Here is a 19,054-nt window from a genome sequence, read left to right on the forward strand (position 1 = left end):
AACCACATGCTAACGCTGCACCAAAAGCCTGCCCTTTGCTGTCTTCATCAGTAGGCAGTTGCTTTTCTTCAAGCCCAAATCTTAACTGACTCTTGAAAGTGGATATTTGTGGGTTTCCTCTCTTTGTCCTCTTAGGAGAGTTTCCCAGAATATGTTGCATTTTCTAATAAATTCTAACCCTACCCAAAACATTTTGCAGACTTTCCAATTAAAAGCTAATGAAGCCAAAATGAAGAATCCCAGACCCAAAGATAGAGCAAACGAGGCACAACTTCTTAATTCCTCTGTGGCTTTTAAATCTCGTTGACAGTGCCCCCTGTGACCTGCATGAATAAGACAATATTTCCTCTCTGTTTCCTTTAAATCAATGTTTGAATTAAATCCCTGAACTCTTCGTGCCGGTAGCAGGTAACACCCTGTAGCCAGTGCCCTGGATCTGTCATTTTTCATCTTTCGAAACCTGCAGGGTGTAGAATCTTCTAGACCTTTCAGTACCTTCTTCCTATGTTCCCGCTACCTCCCTAATTGGTCCGTGCTCCCAACGCGCAATGCTGTCAACTTCTGCCGCTGGATTCTGGGGAGGTCTTGCCTTGCAGGAGCTGATTAGCCGATTGTGTCCCTGTAGGTGATTACAGTGAAACTGAATACTAGGGGAAAGGCGGGTCTCACGGGGGCGGGTAAAAACTTTATCCTATTACTCTTGGGTTTGTCTCTATAAGGAACTGACTATAAATATTTATTTCTATATCATCATTTAGCCTGTTATTAGACTGTGAGACTATCTCAGAAGTGCTGGGATTACTTATTTGTCTTCTTCTGGAAAATTAAGTTGACAAGGATGTGAAATGAGTATTTGAGGACCCATCCATCACTGAGAGCTGGAAAGCATGTGTCTTCATCTTCTTTCATTTTACTTATAAAAACATTTTTTTCCTTTTGTATAAAAATCACCAGTTAAGTCATTTTCTTCTCTGCTTATCTTCTCCTAAATGTATTTGCAATCAGGGATTTGAAATAAGATGTGTGGTTCAGGGGAACTCTGGGGTGTAATTGTGGTGCTAGGGCAAAGCAGTCTGGTGAGGGTCCACAGTACGTGACGTAAAGAACCTCCGTATCCAGCATACTCTTGTATAGATCAACATAAAATGTGTGGGTCTTTGGATCCTGCAATGCTTAACACTTTCCATGTGATGGAAGATTAAAGAGAAATTTTGTCCCGTAAATAGTTCTAAGTATTTTAAGGACCAAGACTAAAAGCTCCAAAGTTACTGTCTTCCTGACCTAAATACAAACACATTTAAGTCAGCATTGATGACTATGAAAACTAAAATGATTATTAACATATAAAGTGTTTCTAGTAGCACATACAAAGCACTGTAATGAAGTAATATTTTTAATGGTTAATGTTTTATCTCAGCCCCTTATTTATATCCCTTAATGTCACCTAAACTTTGGGTGAATGTTTTGCAATTTTGAAATGTGGGAAATTGACGCATGCTGTACGTGAACCAGAGGATGTGAGAAATGTAAGATAATAGGGATTCACTTCTCGAGCAAGAACTTCCTGGATTCTTATAGAGATCCAGAACCTGGGCCGGATATTAGGAGAAAAGAGTGAACGAATGATAGGTGGCCAGTGTTCCGGGGGAAAAAGTGTTCTAGAATAGACAGCGAGTTGTGACCAAAGAAATGGCACAGAGATAACAGGAGCATATTGTGTTGTCATGGGAATTTTTTTTCTATCCAAGTAGTGTGTGTGTGTGTGTGTGTGTGTGTGCGCGCGCACGCGCACACACTGAATGTTGAATGTTCAATTGAATTGGGCAAAACTTAAAATTATAAAGAAATTCTCACGTGTCAGAAGTCTGAAGAGCCTCCTTACACAGAGGGCAGGCCATTGTACTTGCCTAAAATCCATCAACAATTCCATGAGAAACGTGCAACCTGCTTGAGTCTTGCAGGTGAACCTGGGCAGGTGAGCCCAGCACTCATGCTGGTGGGAGATGGCTGGTGAGCCAGCCCCTTCTGAGAGCACCTATGCGCTGACTGCCTTTTTCTCTCTCCCCTGACTTGTGTTGCGTGGCAGCTGCATGCGGCGGGAACCTGACTGGCCCCGGAGGTGTCATTTTGTCACCCAACTACCCTCAGCCCTACCCTCCTGGGAAAGAATGTGACTGGAGAATAAATGTGAACCCGGACTTTGTCATCGCCCTGATATTCAAAAGGTACGCTTTCTCTCCAGACGTCTCCTTGCCGCAGAATTGTAGATGCTGTACTTAGAAAGGACTTCAGCGGGAGCTTCCTCGTCTCCAGGTCTACGTCTGGGTGAGCCTTGGGTTTGTGTCTGACAGATATTGTGACCAGTCGCGAAGCGACATGAATGGAAGTGTGTCACTGCCTTCGTGAGCATTTCGATGCACTCAATGAGGCCCATGTCAGAAACCTTAATTTACAAGATATTCAAGAAAAGTAATAACCGTGTGATATAGATAAGCGTGCTGTCATCACTCACCGGCGCACCTGTCCTCTAAACGCACTCTGTCTCCTTCAATTCCATAACGTCCTGTCTGACGTTCGCAGAGCAGCACTGCCGTTCTCGTTACAATAGTTGAACTTGCTAAGAGCTGTGGAAGTGAAAGTGTCCTAGCATTCAGTGGCTGTAAACTGAGTAACTAGGCGTCAGTCTTAAATATGCGAACTTGCGCCTGCTAGACTGGGTGATAAAAGTTCAAATACTACGCTTTTCCACAGAAGTAGTGATACAATACTGTCGTGTGAGTAGCATAAAGACTGTGGTAATTACGTTTTATTGATGCCCAAAGATCTTTTCCAACTTTATACTTGGGGTTTTGAACCAGATGGACGTGGTGTTTATAAAAGTAAGTGGTTTTATAGAACATGCGATTAATCTCGTGGTTCTTCAAGGCAAAGTGGTTCAGTGAGGTTGATTTGGCTATTGATAGAGCTGGTTTCCTTTGCTAGAGATCTTCCCATCTGTATTCAAGGCTGCAAGAGGTTACCTCTCTGCAGTCTCTCCTCCTGATGAGATCTGCATCTGTGTAATTTTAAGTATCTGTGATCCTGAATCTTAAGTAGGTGGATCAGCCGTCATTTCCTGAATTTACTAAAGCTGCTATAAATTTACCAAATGGTGAATACTTCATTATGCCACTCAGCTACCTCCCAAACCAGTCAACATTTGCTGCCTATATTTTTTGATGTATTTGTGTTTTTTTTTTTTTTTTAATGCCAAATTCTGGTGGTGCCTTCTGTGAAACCTGCAGACACCTCTGGTTCCAGATTAAAAGTAAATTAATGCTCAAAAGCAGAACAGGGCGCCTTATCAGTCAGAGTTCCCTGTGTCTCCCTGGGTCTCCGGGAGCAGTCATCAAGGTTCCTGAAGTGCAGTGCGTCTGATGGTAGTTGGGGCAGTTTTATGCGTGTTGTTTGCCACCGCTCCTCATACCCCAGCCTGCAAGAAGTTTGAAATGGGGACTTTCCCGTTCCCTCCGGCTCTTGGAGTCCAGGAGTCACCAGCTGACCCCACGTCTCAGCAGGTCACACATCTGCCACTCTGTGATCTGGGCTGTTTCCACGTTGCTGCTGTGGTGCTGAGGGGCACTCCAGAGTCCTGGGTGGGGACAGGCTCTGCAGAGCTCAGAGGGAGGCTGGCACTGACCACGGCCTTGCGAGGTGCCTTGCTGAAGGGTGAGGCTCAGTCCAGGGACCTCTGGGGGCAGGGCAGGCATCTGGCATGAGCAACAAGGAAGGACCTGGAGCAGTCAGGGGCCACAGGGCCCCTGCTGGAGCCGGGGTCTTTGATGAGGGGCTCTGGTCATGCTCTGCAGGCTTAGGGCTCATAGTCACATGTGGAACTCAGAAGATGGCTCAAAGGCGTGGTCACACGCCAGCTCATTGCTGAGGCCTGTGCATGCGCACAGGGAGCAGAGAGCGAAATAACGTGGAAAGTCATCCCTGTTTACAGTTCCACTGTAGACTCCTGTGCATGCATTACCCCGTGTCCAAACGGACAGAGAATACAGAGCACACGCTTTTCTTCTCCATCTTTTTCATTGCTTACTTCATAACCTGTAATGATAATCCCAAGTGCCAGACACTGGAGAAGCAGGATGGCCAGATTCCGTGGACGTCCTGGAAATACTCCAAACGTCACCCACCGTTACTTCAGCCAAGTTCTACTTGGTCAGTGTAGTCCCTGTTAGCCACTATGCCCATAACTCCAAACGCTGACACCTTCTTCATGCCAACTTCATTTTCGAGCTTGTCAAGCAGACTGAGGGACTCAGCGCAGCACCCTTAGTGAAGCTATCCAGGGACCTCACACTGGAGTGAGCACAGCTGGCACCTCAGATGGGGGGAGAGTGGGCAGCCCTGGGGGAGCCCAGGGACCCACATTCTGGTGCCCTGCACGGTGCAGCGGGCAGCTGCGGGAAGGACCTGCTGTTCTCACAGGCTTGAGTCTCCAAATGAAAGAGAGCTGCTTATTAGAACGGTCAGAGACAGCAACAAACAAACAAAAAATGCCATGCCCCTCTTGGTCCTGGCCACCCGGCACGTCTCCCAACAGAAAGGAAAGAGAGAGGGAGCTGCCCGCACTGAGTCCTCAGGAGACACAGAACCCCGACAGGAGGTGAGAGGAACAGGGGAGAGGCAGGCATTGGGATGACAGGAGGCATCTTCCAGTGTTTCAGTTGAGTCTGATCATGTCAAGATGTTAGACATAGCACCGTGCTTGACTCTGGTGTGTGTGTGTGTTTAAAACTCATGGACGCCGTCAGCACTCACATCTTGCCCTTGATAGTTCGGGGGCTGGGCTGTGAGACTCTGGGGTGCTCCTTCCCTCAACAACACAGGAGAAAGGAATGGAGAGAGCAGGAGAGGGAGAGGAGGTGTCAGCCCACTCAGCGTGGTGCAGCGCGCTGTGAGAAACCCTGCCCTCTCGCCAGTGTAGACCGTTACTGCTGGATGACCTCTGTGCAAGCAGGGACATTTCCATTTGTGAAGTAAAACCAAACAAAGACTGGGTAAGACTGTCAGGAGGGGTCAGTAATCCTGAGGGTCTGTCTTCAGTACAGACATATTCACATAAATATCAGATGCCAGTGTGGGAACCCATCCTTTTTGAGCCCCACTGTTCCGAACCCCATTTCATTCACTCATTGCCAGGTGCAGGGGAGGGAGACGTAGTGTGCCCATGGCAGGAGGATTCACGTTCTCTGCCTGTCTTCCTCATCCTCGTGTCCAGATGCTGAATGTCATTGTGCAAAACACTAATGTGATTTATGGAAACGGGCGCTTGGGATGCCTGTTGCTATTCTTACATTTTGATTATTGCTACGTTTAGCTTTGGGATTGCACTACCTTTGGAATCTTGTGTAGAAGAGCAGACAGTAGCCTGATGAAGTATGAATAGTTGACGTCACACAGGGAGTGAAGGCGCGCTACTCTGCAAGACGAGGGAAGTGGACGCTGGGTCCCACAGCACCCCTGTGTTCTTCCCTTGCAGCTTCAACATGGAGCCCAGCTATGACTTCCTGCACATCTACGAGGGGGCCGACTCCAACAGCCCCCTCATCGGGAGTTTCCAGGGCTCGCAGGCCCCTGACAGAATCGAGAGCAGTGGGAACAGTCTTTTCCTGGCGTTTCGGAGTGACGCCTCCGTGGGCTTGTCGGGCTTCGCCATTGAGTTCAAAGGTACTGTGATCAGCTGGGTGTGTGGACAGTGGTTTGCACTGGGACTGTTTTCACCGCAAATGTTTTATCAAGTCTTTCACATCCGTGTAATACATAAAACGGTGACATGCAGCTCATTTTCCTGGGAAGTGACTCCTGCCTCCCTGGGGGAAAGGAAACTCCAGAGGAACATTCTTCCCTTAGCAGGAAGAAAAATAATGCTGGGAAATGTTATCCCAAGTTCATGGCCGTTTAGTATAAATCATGGTTTGTGTGATGAATAATTTGTTGACATTTAAGACTTGTTTCCAGCTGTGTTTTAATTGATTTCTTCTGGATGTCTAAATGTAAGGGTATCAAAGTAGCTGGGTGTATTTTTTTAAAAGGTTTATTTATTTGAAAGTCAGAGTTAATCAGAGAGAGAAGGAGAGAGAAAGAGAAAGAGGGGTCTTCCATCCGCTGGTTCACTCCCCAGTTGGCCATAACAGCTGGAGCTGGGCCAAGCTGAAGCCAGGAGCCAAGAGCTTCTTCCAGGTCTCCCATGTAGGTGCAGGGGCCCAAGCACTTGGGCCATCTTCTCCTGCTTTCCCAGGCCACAGCAGAGAGCTGGATGGGAAGTAGAGCAGCCGGGACTTGAACTGGCACCCATATGAGATGCCAGCACTGCCGGCAGCATCTTTACCCTGTATGCCACAGTGCCAGTCTCTAGGTGTATTATTCTTTTTTTTTTAACTTTTATTTAATGAATATAAATTTCCAAAGTACAGCTTATGGATTACAATGGCTTCCCCCCCATACCGTCCCTCCCACCCACAACCCTCCCCTTTCCCACTCCCTCTCCCCTTCCATTCACATCAAGATTCATTTTCGATTATCTTAATATACAGAAGATCAGCTTAGTATACATTAAGTAAGGATTTCAACAGTTTGCTCCCACACAGAAACATAAAGTGAAAAATAATAGATGATTTTTTTTAAATGATGATGAAATCAGATCAGACCTATTGTCATGTTTAATCCCAGTGAGAGTCAAGTTGGGAGTTGATAATTTCTTTCTCTTTTTTTTTTTTTTTTTTACAGAAGATCAGTTTAGTATGCATTAAGTAAAGATTTCAACAGTTTGCATCCCCATAGAAACACAAAGTGAAATATATTGTTTGAGTACTCGTTATAGCATTAAATCTCAATGCATAGCACATTAATGACAGAGATCCTACATGAGGAGTAAGTGCACAGTGACTCCTGTTGTTGACTTTACCAATTGACACTCCTGTCTATGGCATCAGTAATCTCCCTATGCTCCAGTCATGAGTTTCCAAGGCTATGGAAGCCCCTTGAGTTCTCCGATTCTTATCTTGTTTAGACAAGGTCATAGTCAAAGTGGAGGTTCTCTCCTCCCTTCAGAGAAAGGTACCTCCTTCTTTGAAGACCTGTTCTTTTCACTGAGATCTCACTCACAGAGATCTTTTGCCAGAGTGTCTTGGCTTTCCATGCCTGAAATACTCTCATGGGCTTTTCAGCCAGATCTGAATGCCTTTAGGGCTGATTCTGAGGCCAGAGTGCTATTTAGGGCATCTGCCATTCTGTGAGTCTGCTGAGTATCTCACTTCCCATGTTGGATCACTCTCCCCTTTATTTATTCTATTGGTTAGTGTTAGCAGGTACTAGACTTGCTTATGTGCTCCCTTTGACTCTTAGTCCTTTCAATATGATCAATTGCGAACTGAAATTGATCACTTGGACTAGTGAGATAGTCAAAGTGGAGGTTCTCTCCTCCCTTCAGAGAAAGGTAACTAGGTGTATTATTCTTAAGATTTATTTTATTTATTTGATAGGCAGAGTTAGAGAGAGAGATCTTCCATCTGTTGGTTCACTCTTGAAATGGCTGCACTGGCCAGGGCTGGGCCAGGCCAAAGCCAGGAGCCAGGAACTTCTTTTGGGTCTCCCACGTGAGTGCAGGGGCCCAAGCACTTGGGCCATCCTCTGCTGCTTTCCCAGGCCACAGCAGAGAGCTGGATAGGAAGTGCAGCAGCTGGGTCATGAACTGGTGCCCATATGGGATACTGGTGCTACAGGCAGCGATTAACCAGCCACACCACAAGGCTGACCCCACAGTAGCTGGGTTTTATCTCAGTGTTTTTCAGAGCAGAAATAACTGTTGTCTTTTTCCTGGCTCTGTTGCTGACAGCTATTGGTTTGCCAGGAGCCCTGGCCCTGGGCAGAGCTGTGGGCATCAGATCAGTCAATGACCTACAGAGAGTCACCATCACTGGCTACTAACACCCAGGGAAAACACACAGGCCACATACAGAATCACCTGTAACTTCACATTTTGCTGTTGGGTTTATGAAAATCTATTTTTTTTCAAATATATGTCTCATGTGAACAAAGAGTACAGTGTGTATTAGAAAGGATTGGAGGAAACAACAAATATGTTCACCATTTCAGATGTTTTATTTAAAAATTAGTGAAGTTCTTTTATGTTCAATTTGTAGAGAAAAATTACAAAGGAAAATACAGGATACATGCCACTTCTCCCTATTTGAATTTCCTTATATGGTTTTTAACTAGAAAATTACTCTATTTCCCCCAAAAAAGATCCGATTCTTCACATGTAAGCACCTTTACTTCAGTGAGAATACTTGGGCCTTTCGATCAGGGCACGAGGGCAGTTATGTTCAGGAGTAACTGAAACATCACTCTGAAGGCTTCTGTCGGCTCATCAGGCAGTTTTAGTATTAACAAGAATTCGATGAAATGCACTTGGCCATAACAGTACCTGGTCTGTGACAGCCAAAAAGAAAAGAAAATCAGTCACACAGACAAAACCCTTCTTCTTTTTTTTAAAGGTTTATTTATTTACTTGGAAGTCAGAGTTACAAAGAGAGAGGAGAGAATGAGATAGATAGAGAGATATATATATATATATATAGAGAGAGAGAGATTCCATCCACTGGTTCACTCCCCAAGTGGCCACAATGGCCAGAGTTGTGCCAATCCAAAGCCAGGAGTCAGGAGCTTCCTCCAAATCTCCCACACAGGTGCAGGGGCCCAAGGACTTTGAACCATCTTCTACTGCTTTCCCAGGACATAGCAGAGGGCTGGATGGGAAGTGAAGCAGCCGGCACTAGAACCGGCGCCCATATGGGATGACATCACTGTAGGCGGCAGCTTTACCTGCTATGCCACAGCTCTGGCCCCGAAACCCTTCTTCTAAAGTGAGGAGCAGGTGCGCTGACACGGCCCTCTCGGACACCTTGTGCTCGCCCAGGGGTTGCAGGTACCAGGCAGTGGTGTGCCGTTTCAGGTGGCATGAAGACGCAGCACCAGAAACCAGTGTGCTGTGTCTGTGGGGCTGATGGCTCCTGATATCTGAAGTGTTCTCCAGCGGAGCCTCACCAAAAAGTCTGAGGAAAGACTACAGCGCGGATGCTTTATATGGGCAGGGAACGGCTCTCGGCTGGTGCTCGGCACAGGCAGCAGGATCAGTTCTCAGGGCGCTGCGGGTGGATGAGCCGCAGGGCAGTAGGCTGGGCAGCAAGGAAGGGTCGGGCAGAGGCAGTCCATTCCAGTCCAAGGCAGGACTCCTCCCAGGGATCCTAAGTGGAACAGACAGGAACAAGAGCAGAGCATATGCATCGTGAAGTCATCTAATTAGGGAACAGGAGCAGTCGTAAGCGAGACAGGCACCCGTGATTTATCATGGAACATCCTGAACTGACAACTGGGTAAACAGAACCAAACCATGAGATGCAGTTCACCTGCAGAAAAACCTGTCCTCGGAAATCTAAATGAGCCCGTGAAGCCGGAGGCTGTGTAAGTGGTGTCTCATCCAGCAGTCAGCAGAACCAGGTGAGAATCTCCACCAAAAATGACAAAGAGGATGAGAGGTCCTAGGCGCTGCTGAGGGACAGACACTGAAAGTTTCCCATTGTGGACGTATTTGGTCTGTGTTTGAATAAAATAAATATTCTGGTTCTGTATGGGATTTCCGGCAGCTGCATAGAATGCTCAGAGCATGAGCTGCCATGTGAAACCTGCCGACACATAAAGTAATCCACATAATACATAAATCCACATAGCGAAGTCACGCTAGTCCTAGATGCCACACAGCACTCACCGAGAGCCCAACAATAGCAAGAACAGGCCTTTGGCAAAGCCGTCTGCGATTCTATCTGTGAATGTGGACCAAAGTCTGTGAAGTACATTTTATCAAATATAATGAATTGCCATGCTAGATTTACTCTACAGCATATCTGAGTACAGTAGACCACTGGAGGAGACTAATCACTTGGTGCGTATTCATTTCTCGTGCAGAGAAACCCCGGGAAGCTTGCTTTGACCCTGGAAATATAATGAACGGGACGAGAATTGGAACCGACTTCAAACTGGGCTCGACCGTTACTTACCAGTGTGACTCTGGCTACAAGATTGTCGACCCCTCGTCCATCACGTGTGTGATCGGAGCGGATGGAAAACCCGCCTGGGACCGCGTGCTGCCCTCCTGCAGTGGTGCGTGTGGGCTCTGGCTGCTTTGCTGTCAGTGCTGTCCCTGGGAGGCCCTCATCTCCACACCGCAGTGCTGGAGTGCTACGATGGCTCGGAGAACTGGTGTGGGACTGGACAGGCACTGGTCACTTAAGTGAGGCGTCCTCCCAGGTTGCCAGATGAGGCAGTTATCTTGTGTCACTCAGCCTGACACTTTTACTTCTCTTTTGGGCTGTTTCAAACCTGATCTACATATAAGGTACAAATTAACATTCTATGGGTGCTTCTTTCCATAGATAGTTGATGGATGATAGATAGATTGGTAGGTAGATAGGTAGAGTTTGCCAGTGATATAAAATATCCATTATATATACATACACACACACACACATATATACATATATAGTGGATATTTTATATCACTGGCAAACTCTACCTATTTATCATTTATCATCTATATGGAAAGAAGCACCCATAGAATGTTAATATACATGTTATTAACTATATTATTTATATATGAATATATATATATATATATATAGTTAAGGAGGCTTGGCTGCTGGGACGCTCATGGCGGCCTGGTGAGAGCTCAGGCTAGTCCAGGTCAGGCCAAGTGGACACAGGCTAGACCATGCTGTTGGTGTCAACGAATCAGTCAGTGAGAAGCTAAAATAATTTGTAACAAAGATAGTACATGTTAAGTCTTCCTATCCTTTCATATTTTCTTCTCTAATAAGAATAACAGAAATGTAAGTGCAGATGCTTCTCCGGTGTCAGAAGACCTGTAAGAGCCTGAAAAGGAAGACATAGTGCCCTTCACATGCGTGTTGCCTGATGTTCGAGTAACATTTTTCTTACTGTCTAACTGACAAGCAAGGCTTCATTCAGTGGGATTATAATCCTCTTCTATGAATTCATTTATATATTTCTGACATATTCATTATATTAACTTTCTCTGTATTTGTAGATTTCTTATATATTCCTTATATCATTTTCAAAATCATATCTACTCAAGATTATGTTAGGTCCTGTGACTCCTCCTTATATAATGTTTGTGTCTCTCTCACCACAAGCTGCAAAGGAGAGGGAGTAGCTGCCTGCAGTGCCCAGGTGGAGGAGCGCTGGCCACAGGGGAGCCCAGGTCCACCTCCACTTCTCACGAGGAGCATAAACACACAGTACTGACTTCCGTCTGCCCAGTCTCCTTCATAGCAGTTATGATCATGATCATATGAACATTTAGATACAAGAGAAATTCCTAAAAAACTCCATGTAGTCATCATTTTATAGAAAGTGAATATGAATTATGTCATATTTCAAGTGTACTTAAAATGCAAGTAGCTTTTTGAATATCCTAATAATATTACAGAATTGGAAGTACTTAATATCGCTGATATAAATTCTTGGTACGATTACCCAGCATTCCCTTTTCCATATTGCTCAGTCACTCTCCAGGGTGAGGAGTAGGCAGCACGGGCAGGGCCCTGGGTGCGAGCCCTACGGCAGTGCAGGTAGGGTGTCCTGCCGAGTCAGCAAGTCCTCGAGTCCTTGCTTGGTCTCTGATGAGGCTCCAGGGCCCACTGGGTGTGAGTCCCCACATCACGTTTCCTGGGAGACTTACATGCAGTGATCACACAGCTCAGTACATCCAACTCTTGATTCTGTGCGTACCTGACTTTGAACACCGTCTTCAGGTAGACCAGGGCAGTGACCACAACCTCGAGAGCTGGCCCGGATCAGCCTCTGAGCAGCATGCGAGCCAGAGCTGCCTTAGCCTAGACCCTGACATCCCCGGCAGGAGGGCTGTCGCCCACACGGACGTAGGTGTTTCAGCATGCCTCCGCTGGGGTGGAGGGTCTAGTATGTTTCCTGTACTTGTGCACTCCCCGGGTGTCATATCTGTCCGGCAGCTCCCGTCTGGTTAGGGACCACATCTCTGTAAGGGAGTTGCAAATAGCGAGCTAAGGTAGGGAAGGATCACGAGTTTTGTAATTTTGTTAAAAAAGTGATTCTAAAGGATCTTGGTTTGTCATAAACTCAAATACCATTTGAATGTATGGGGGAGTAGTAATACTTCAGCCACGATAAAAACACCACAAAATGAGGCCACACTGGGGAAATGAATATAGTAGAGATAGTTTATTTTTCCTTGTCTGAAAACTTAGGGAGTCTCTGTTTAGATCACCAAGGGCATAGGTCACAGACCCCTGGCTGCTTCTTCCCTGATACCCCACGGAGTAGCCGAGGAGAAGGGTCCCGCAGGCCTGTGGGGGTGACTCAGCACATTTGCACATGAATCAGTGCCTGTGAACCCTCAGATCCCCAAGCGAAGCCGCAGGCCGTTGCTCTGTTTTAGCCCTTTCGAAAGGGCCCCAGTGGGTGCATGTTGGAGCAGGTTACCTCAGGTGCACAGCACAAGCTTTCCGTGCCTGTTCATCCGTTGCCTGCAGTTCTTGCTCCTTGAGGTTTTCTGTAGAATAATTGGAACCAAGATGGGAAAGCACAGAGCTCCTTCATGGATCAGCATGGCTTCTGTTGGCAGGAGGTTCTTGTTTGTTTGTTTGTTCATTAAATTTGATTGGATTTGCCTGCCTTTAAATATGAGCTATACGTTCCAATTAACCAAATGGATTAGGAAGCTCTTATTACCATCTGCAATGAATGCCTCTGCACATCTTTCTTCACTTAAGAAATAATTCGTTCAATATCAATTACCAAGGCAGGAAGCACATATTTTTCTTCTGTTATCACGTTAATGTAAAGTAATTTCTAACATGCTGGTTTCATAGATTAACAACATAACATGGACAGAATACTTAGCAATAAAAAAAAGTTCTCTACATATTTTACACAAGTTCAAGAACACTTAATGCGTCGGAAACGTGCTATATGGTTTGAGTGCCTGTCTCTAAGCCTGAGTAAGAAGGTACCCTCATAATCACAATTCATCAATGCCACCAAAGACACCAGGCCAGTGTTCCTCCATTCCCTCCCTGGTTGATTTTAGTGCTATCATAAAGTAATGTGTTTTGTCTTATCATTAAACAAGGTGAGACATGATAGTTACATTTTAAGAAAAAGAAGATGCCCATCTCTAATAATTGGGGCATTAAAATGTTGGCCCTGTGGTGATTCATTCCAGTTTTCTTGCAGCCCTCTTGTTTAAAATCTGAAACGGACGAATTTTTGAGCTGAAAGAAGGGTCTTTGCAAAATGATTTGGTTGCTTTCTATGACTGGGCAAAAAGAAAATGGATTTCCATTCAAGAATCTGTTCTCATTTCTAAAAAGTTGAATTTTCAGTGTTTTAAGGAAAGGGAAGGGCTAATTCTGAAATGGTGTGGTTGGTGGGAGAGAGAAATCAGTGCTGCGGCCGCACTGACCGAGGGCGTCTTCCTGCATGTCGCTGGAATCCTCCCCCTCTGGAATTTAGCCTAAAGAAATCTCTAGCATCTGCAACTGGAAACACAATTTTCCTATTTAAAATTGTAAGAAAGTACAGTGTGCTTTAGGGTGATAAATGAATTCTGAATTAAACATAAGAATGAAGGCTGTGCTTAGTTTAGGTAAGTGAAATGTCTACTAGTTGATCATAAACAGATCAAAGCTGTCAGCTGTCTAAGCTATTTTCCTTTGACCTTTAGAATATGACTTAATACTTCCCAAGCCATGGTATGCATGGATTTGGGAAATCTCTTGACAAATCACGGACACACTTGACAAATCATTCAAGAAGTGCCTTAGAATTAGCATTAACGAACTCTAAGGGGGTTTAGAAATCATGGAGAGTGTTCAGTCCATCAAGTAGGATTTAACAGTGTGCTAATTAATATTCAAAGGATTAAACACAATACCTCTAATTTCTGTTTTCTTTGTGCTTGAAAACTGCCATATCAAGAAGAAATGAGCTCTTGGAATGTAGACTTTTTCCAGTACTGAAATTCTTCTGAATACAATTCACTACAGGTGCACCTGGACAGGGACTGTAATGAGGCCAGCGACAGGTGTGGGTGCAGGGTGCCGGCAGTGAGGGACGCCTGTCCAGGTCACCAGTCTATAATCTAATACACGAGCCGACTCTGACCCACTTTGTATAAAAATATGAGATGTTGAAATACTGGAAATTTAATTGAAAAACTGAATATCAAATGGCTGGGATTTAACGGGATGGCTATCACCCGATACATCAAAATGTGTTTTGAACATGTGTACAAGTTTTCTCAAGAAAAGCTGTACTGAAGTTTTTTATAAGATAATGAAGGGTAAAAAACCAAGAAACACATCTGCACACATATACACACTCATAGACACATGCACACATGCACATACACACAGGTACACACAATGCACATATACACACAAATACACATACAGACATAAAGACATGATAAAATATGCAGATATCCAAATACTCTGACATCCATGCACAAACATGTGTGAGCGCCGACACGCACACACTAAGATGTCCATATAACTCCCATCATTTTATCTGCCCTGGTTCTCTAACAAGATGAGTTCCTTCAGCTTGAAACTGCATTTATAGAAAGAGACACCAGAAGTGTTTGTAGATATCCACATGCTTTCTTGCTGAATCTATGAGAAGGAAAGCTAGAGCAAACGCGTACCTAATACTTGGATGGTTTCCTTTTCAGCTCCCTGTGGAGGCCAGTACACAGGATCAGAAGGGGTAGTTCTGTCTCCAAACTACCCTCATAATTACACAGCTGGCCAAATATGCCTTTATTCCATAACTGTACCAAAGGAATTTGGTAAGACTTTCTTTTATTTTAAGTCATTGTATTTCCTTCAGTGTTGATTTACTGTCATTCACTACACCAATGTTCCAGCTCTGAATAGAATAAAATATTGGTAAAGAATGTGAACTCCAGTGAAGTCACTGGCTTCCTAAACCCTAGATGAGGCCCACTGCAGGTGAGAGAGAACATGCTGGGATTCCCTTCTGGAGTCTGACCCAGAACAATCAGTAATTGGGCTTTGTTCTTTCTTCCTCCTTCACAAATCAGCCCTCCAGCTGGTTTTGTAAAAGGAAGGTTGCAAGGTAATGTGTGGGTTGGGAGGAGGCTGTTCATCTCCCTGTGCAGAGTGGGCGTGGCATTCAGTGAGGGAGTCTGGTAGAGGTTCCTGCATCTGTGAGTCACTTCCCAGCGGGGGGATCCCAAGGGGGAGTCCTGACTGTGTTGCCTGGGGCAGCCTCAGGCCCTGGACCCCTTCACCGTGCTCCCCACTGGGACTGCTCTCCAGAATGACTTCTCTGCCAGAGGGGCCTGCGTGGTACCTCTGCACCTTGTCTGCCCAATGCCTGCTCTCGCTGCTGGCCAGGAAAATTTGCCTCCTGTTGAATTCTTTTCTGGGGTGAAGCAGATAATAGTTTCAAAAATCATATATTATTTCCCCTCCTCCAGCCATACAATTAAAAACCCTACATATGCAAAAACTTTGTCTTTACATTTCAAACCCACTTAGATGACGTTTCTAATGTAAGATTCATTTGAGAGGAACATTCAGGGAAGCGCAAGTGTGCCACAGAGAGTTCCTGGCTGGGTAAGAAACTTGCCTGTGGGAGAGGAAGGATGTCCTTGGAGCCCCACTGTGCGCTAACACCCCCTCCTGACTTCCAGGCTTGAGCACTTATTTTGGCCTTGGGTGTTTACACAGCATGCTGTTGGCAGCCCATGGTGCCTGTTGATACCACTCCACTTAGCTGCTTACCTGGGTTGGTTTTCAAGAGTTAATCATATGTGCATAAAGTTAATTGAAAATAGATCTTAGTAAAAAATAAGAGCATGAATAAGAAAGGGAGCAGGAAGAGAGTTGAGAATGTGGGTGGAAGGGCAGGCATGATGGGAAGAATTACCATGTTCTTAAAGTTGTATGCTTCTGTATGCATTCCTGTGGACTTACTTCTAAGGGTACAGTTTAAAAACTTGCCATGGGACCCCAAATCCCCTTAAGCTGGATAGTAAAAATAGCATTCTAAGAGTTAAAGTGATCATATAGATAGGATTGAGTGTTACAGTGATCATATAAATAGGATTAACTGGTAATAATAATATAGAATTAAAAAGGAGTGAATGCTCCAACGTGGAAGCAGTCCACACAGAAGACTCATAGAATGACAATCGCTTTAAATAGCACTCTGACCTCAGAAACAGCCCCAAGGCTTTCTGGTCTGGCTGAAATGCCCATGAGAGCATTTCAGGCATAGAAAGTTATGACACTGTGGCAAAAAATGTCCTACATGAAGGATCTCAGTGAGACCCCAGTGGAAAGAAGTGGCCACCAAAGGAGGATGTACTTTTCTTTGAAGGGAGGAGAGAACTTCCACTTTGTTTATGGACCTGTCTAAATACTGATGGAGTTTGTGGATTCAAAAAACTTCCATAGCCTGGGCAGCTCATATCAAAAGCCTCAGGTGATCACTGACATCATAGATAAAGATGTTGATTGTTAAATCATCAGTAAGACTCACTGTGCACTAACTCCCTTTGCAGGACCTCTGTCCTCAAAGAGTTATATTCTGTGAGCTAACAGTAAAACTTGTTCTCAAAGATTTATTTCATTTTAGTGTATTATGTGGAGGATATTCTTATGTCCCATAAGTTTTAATCATGCCAGAATGTCCAATTCCATGGCTTGTTTTCTTAGGTGCTTCTTTAATTAATGATAAAAATTGTTCTCATGGACTTAGTTCTTTTAATGTATTAATGGAGGTCTTATGTCTCATGAATTATAGTTATATATAGTTGCTCACAAAAGATGTATCATTCTTGAGTGCTTCTTTAAAGTTAATTAAGTTTCTCAAAAAAAAAAAAAAACTGAAGTTATCTTCAAGATGCAATGACTTTTAACAGCCCTTGTCTCAACTATTGAGGAACAGGTTTTTTTTTTTTTTTTTTTCGTGCAAATTGTTGAACTCTTTATAGAGTTGATCTTCTGTGTATAAAGTTAATTGAAAATGGATCTTAGTGGAGAATGGGATTGGGAATGGGAGAGGGAGGAGGAGGTGTTGAGAGAGTGGGTGGGAGGGTGGGTATGGTGGAGAGAATAACTGTATTCCTAAAGTCGTGCTTATGAAATGCATGAAGTTTGTATTCCTTAAGTAAAAGGTTTCTTTGGGGAAAAAAGAGAACCATCATAAAAATAAGTTTAAAACAATAAAGAAGGGGTGATGTTCAGGACAGGGCAGTGTCCTATTGGTTTGCCCACTAGAGGGCATCACACCTGAGGCCTGACAGATGCCGGTGCAGAGGGCAAGGCCCCCCAGTGGCAGAGTGAACGAATGACAAACACTCTGTTGTTTTCAGGGAACAAAGCGGGGGCTCACAGGTATCCCTCTGTTCTAAGCAGCTCCCCCCCAAAATAAGAGCTGTTCTTAAGATTCCAACTTTCTGTGCTGGACCCAGTTCTCCCACCTCAGGCTTAATTCTATATTTAAATGAAAAACTTTCTTTTTTTCACCTCATTGCTCACCAGCATTCCTCCAATTACTTTGTCACTAATTTTTCTATTTTTTATGAGTTTAAGAGAAAATATATTTATGTCAGTGGAATATAACAGCAGTATTCTATGATTTTATTGCAAAATTCTGTTGTTATCACAATGCAGTTATGGTATTCAGGAGAGCAATGCTGCACCCCAAATCTAAATTTTGGTTGTCACTTCCTAATCTGAAAGGTTCAGTGACACAGACGTATTCTATCTAAAGGAGAAATAATTGACAGTCCCTAATGTCTTTTACTGTCTTCAGCCTCTCCCTTACTTATTCCTAGAAAATTACTTGATTAGTGAAACAAGTGTGCAACAGTGTGGCACACACTGTAAGCAGAAAGCAGCCCGTGCCCCTTCCATGCTTGCTGTGTGGTGTGTATGGCACATGAGTTGCTGTGGCCATTACTAGGTAGGAAGGGCTTCGAGCTGTTCTGGTCATGTGATGCTGAAGACAAGTCAACAGACCTCCTCATTTTCTCTGTTTTCATCCAAAAGCATCCACACAGTGTTCTTTCTAAAGCAGCAGTCTGATCATGTTAACACCTTGATAAACATGTTCAGAGCACAAACCGTGTGTTTGGATCTGGCCTTTCGGGGCCTTTGCAACCCAGTCTCCATCCCTCCCCAACTCCAGGGACTGTTAGTCAAACCAAACTACTGGCCACACTTGGTACTTCCAACATTTTGCTATGTGCTCCTGCTGGAATCATTCCCTGATGTTCCATTCTGACACAAACAAAGTGTTTAAATTCTCATCCTTGAAGAACTGGCTGTGATGTTGTCTCTCCCCATGAAACAGCAACTTTTCCCAGCACTGGAAATAACCACTCCTGTAGCTTAACGCCTTTCCCCAAAAGTCGTATTTTGTGCTCTTTGTCACGATCTCCTCACTCCTGGTAGTGGCAGGACCATCCATGAGCACAGCTTCTCTCTCGTGAGCCTGCTCCTCTTCTCTTGAGTGAATGTCAGCCATGGCTGGAGCTCAGCTCCAGAGAGCTGTCCAGAGAGGCTCCGGGTCTCTCTCCAGAATGAACTCAGTGTGCCGTGGCTGCTCAATCCTTATTTGTTGAGGGATACTGCTGCATGCATCCTGTGTGAGCCCTGGGACACAGCCACCATCTTCTTAATTCCTTTATTAGTTTCTAGCATAAAGTTGGTGGTTGCCTAATGTTTCCTGAAGAAAAATAAGAATTCTGTATATCGGTTTCACTTATACTGTAATTAAAAGACCCAGGCACTTGGCCCCCAGCATGCCAGAACTTTAATTAATTTGTGAAGGTTGTGGGCAGGGAAGAATTGTATGAGAAGGTTTGGGGAGGGAGCTTCAAGCCCTCTTCCTCTGGAACCTCTGGACCACGGGCTTT

The 19,054-nt window shown here is 44.7% G+C and overlaps 1 protein-coding gene across 3 annotated transcripts in view; it reads left to right on the forward strand.

Moving 5' to 3' along the window:
* Positions 1-19,054, forward strand: part of CSMD1 (CUB and Sushi multiple domains 1) — a 2,053,194-nt gene that overhangs the window by 1,793,557 nt on the left and 240,583 nt on the right. For all 3 annotated transcript variants that reach the window (XM_070047233.1, XM_070047234.1, XM_070047235.1), the window contains 4 exons: positions 2,087-2,225; positions 5,528-5,715; positions 10,012-10,206; positions 14,834-14,950. In XM_070047233.1, the coding sequence (XP_069903334.1) occupies positions 2,087-2,225; positions 5,528-5,715; positions 10,012-10,206; positions 14,834-14,950 (639 nt within the window). The remainder of the gene's footprint in view (positions 1-2,086; positions 2,226-5,527; positions 5,716-10,011; positions 10,207-14,833; positions 14,951-19,054) is intronic.

The sequence above is a fragment of the Oryctolagus cuniculus genome, chromosome 8, assembly GCF_964237555.1.
Source record: "Oryctolagus cuniculus chromosome 8, mOryCun1.1, whole genome shotgun sequence".
In the NCBI taxonomy this organism is placed as follows: domain Eukaryota; kingdom Metazoa; phylum Chordata; class Mammalia; order Lagomorpha; family Leporidae; genus Oryctolagus; species Oryctolagus cuniculus.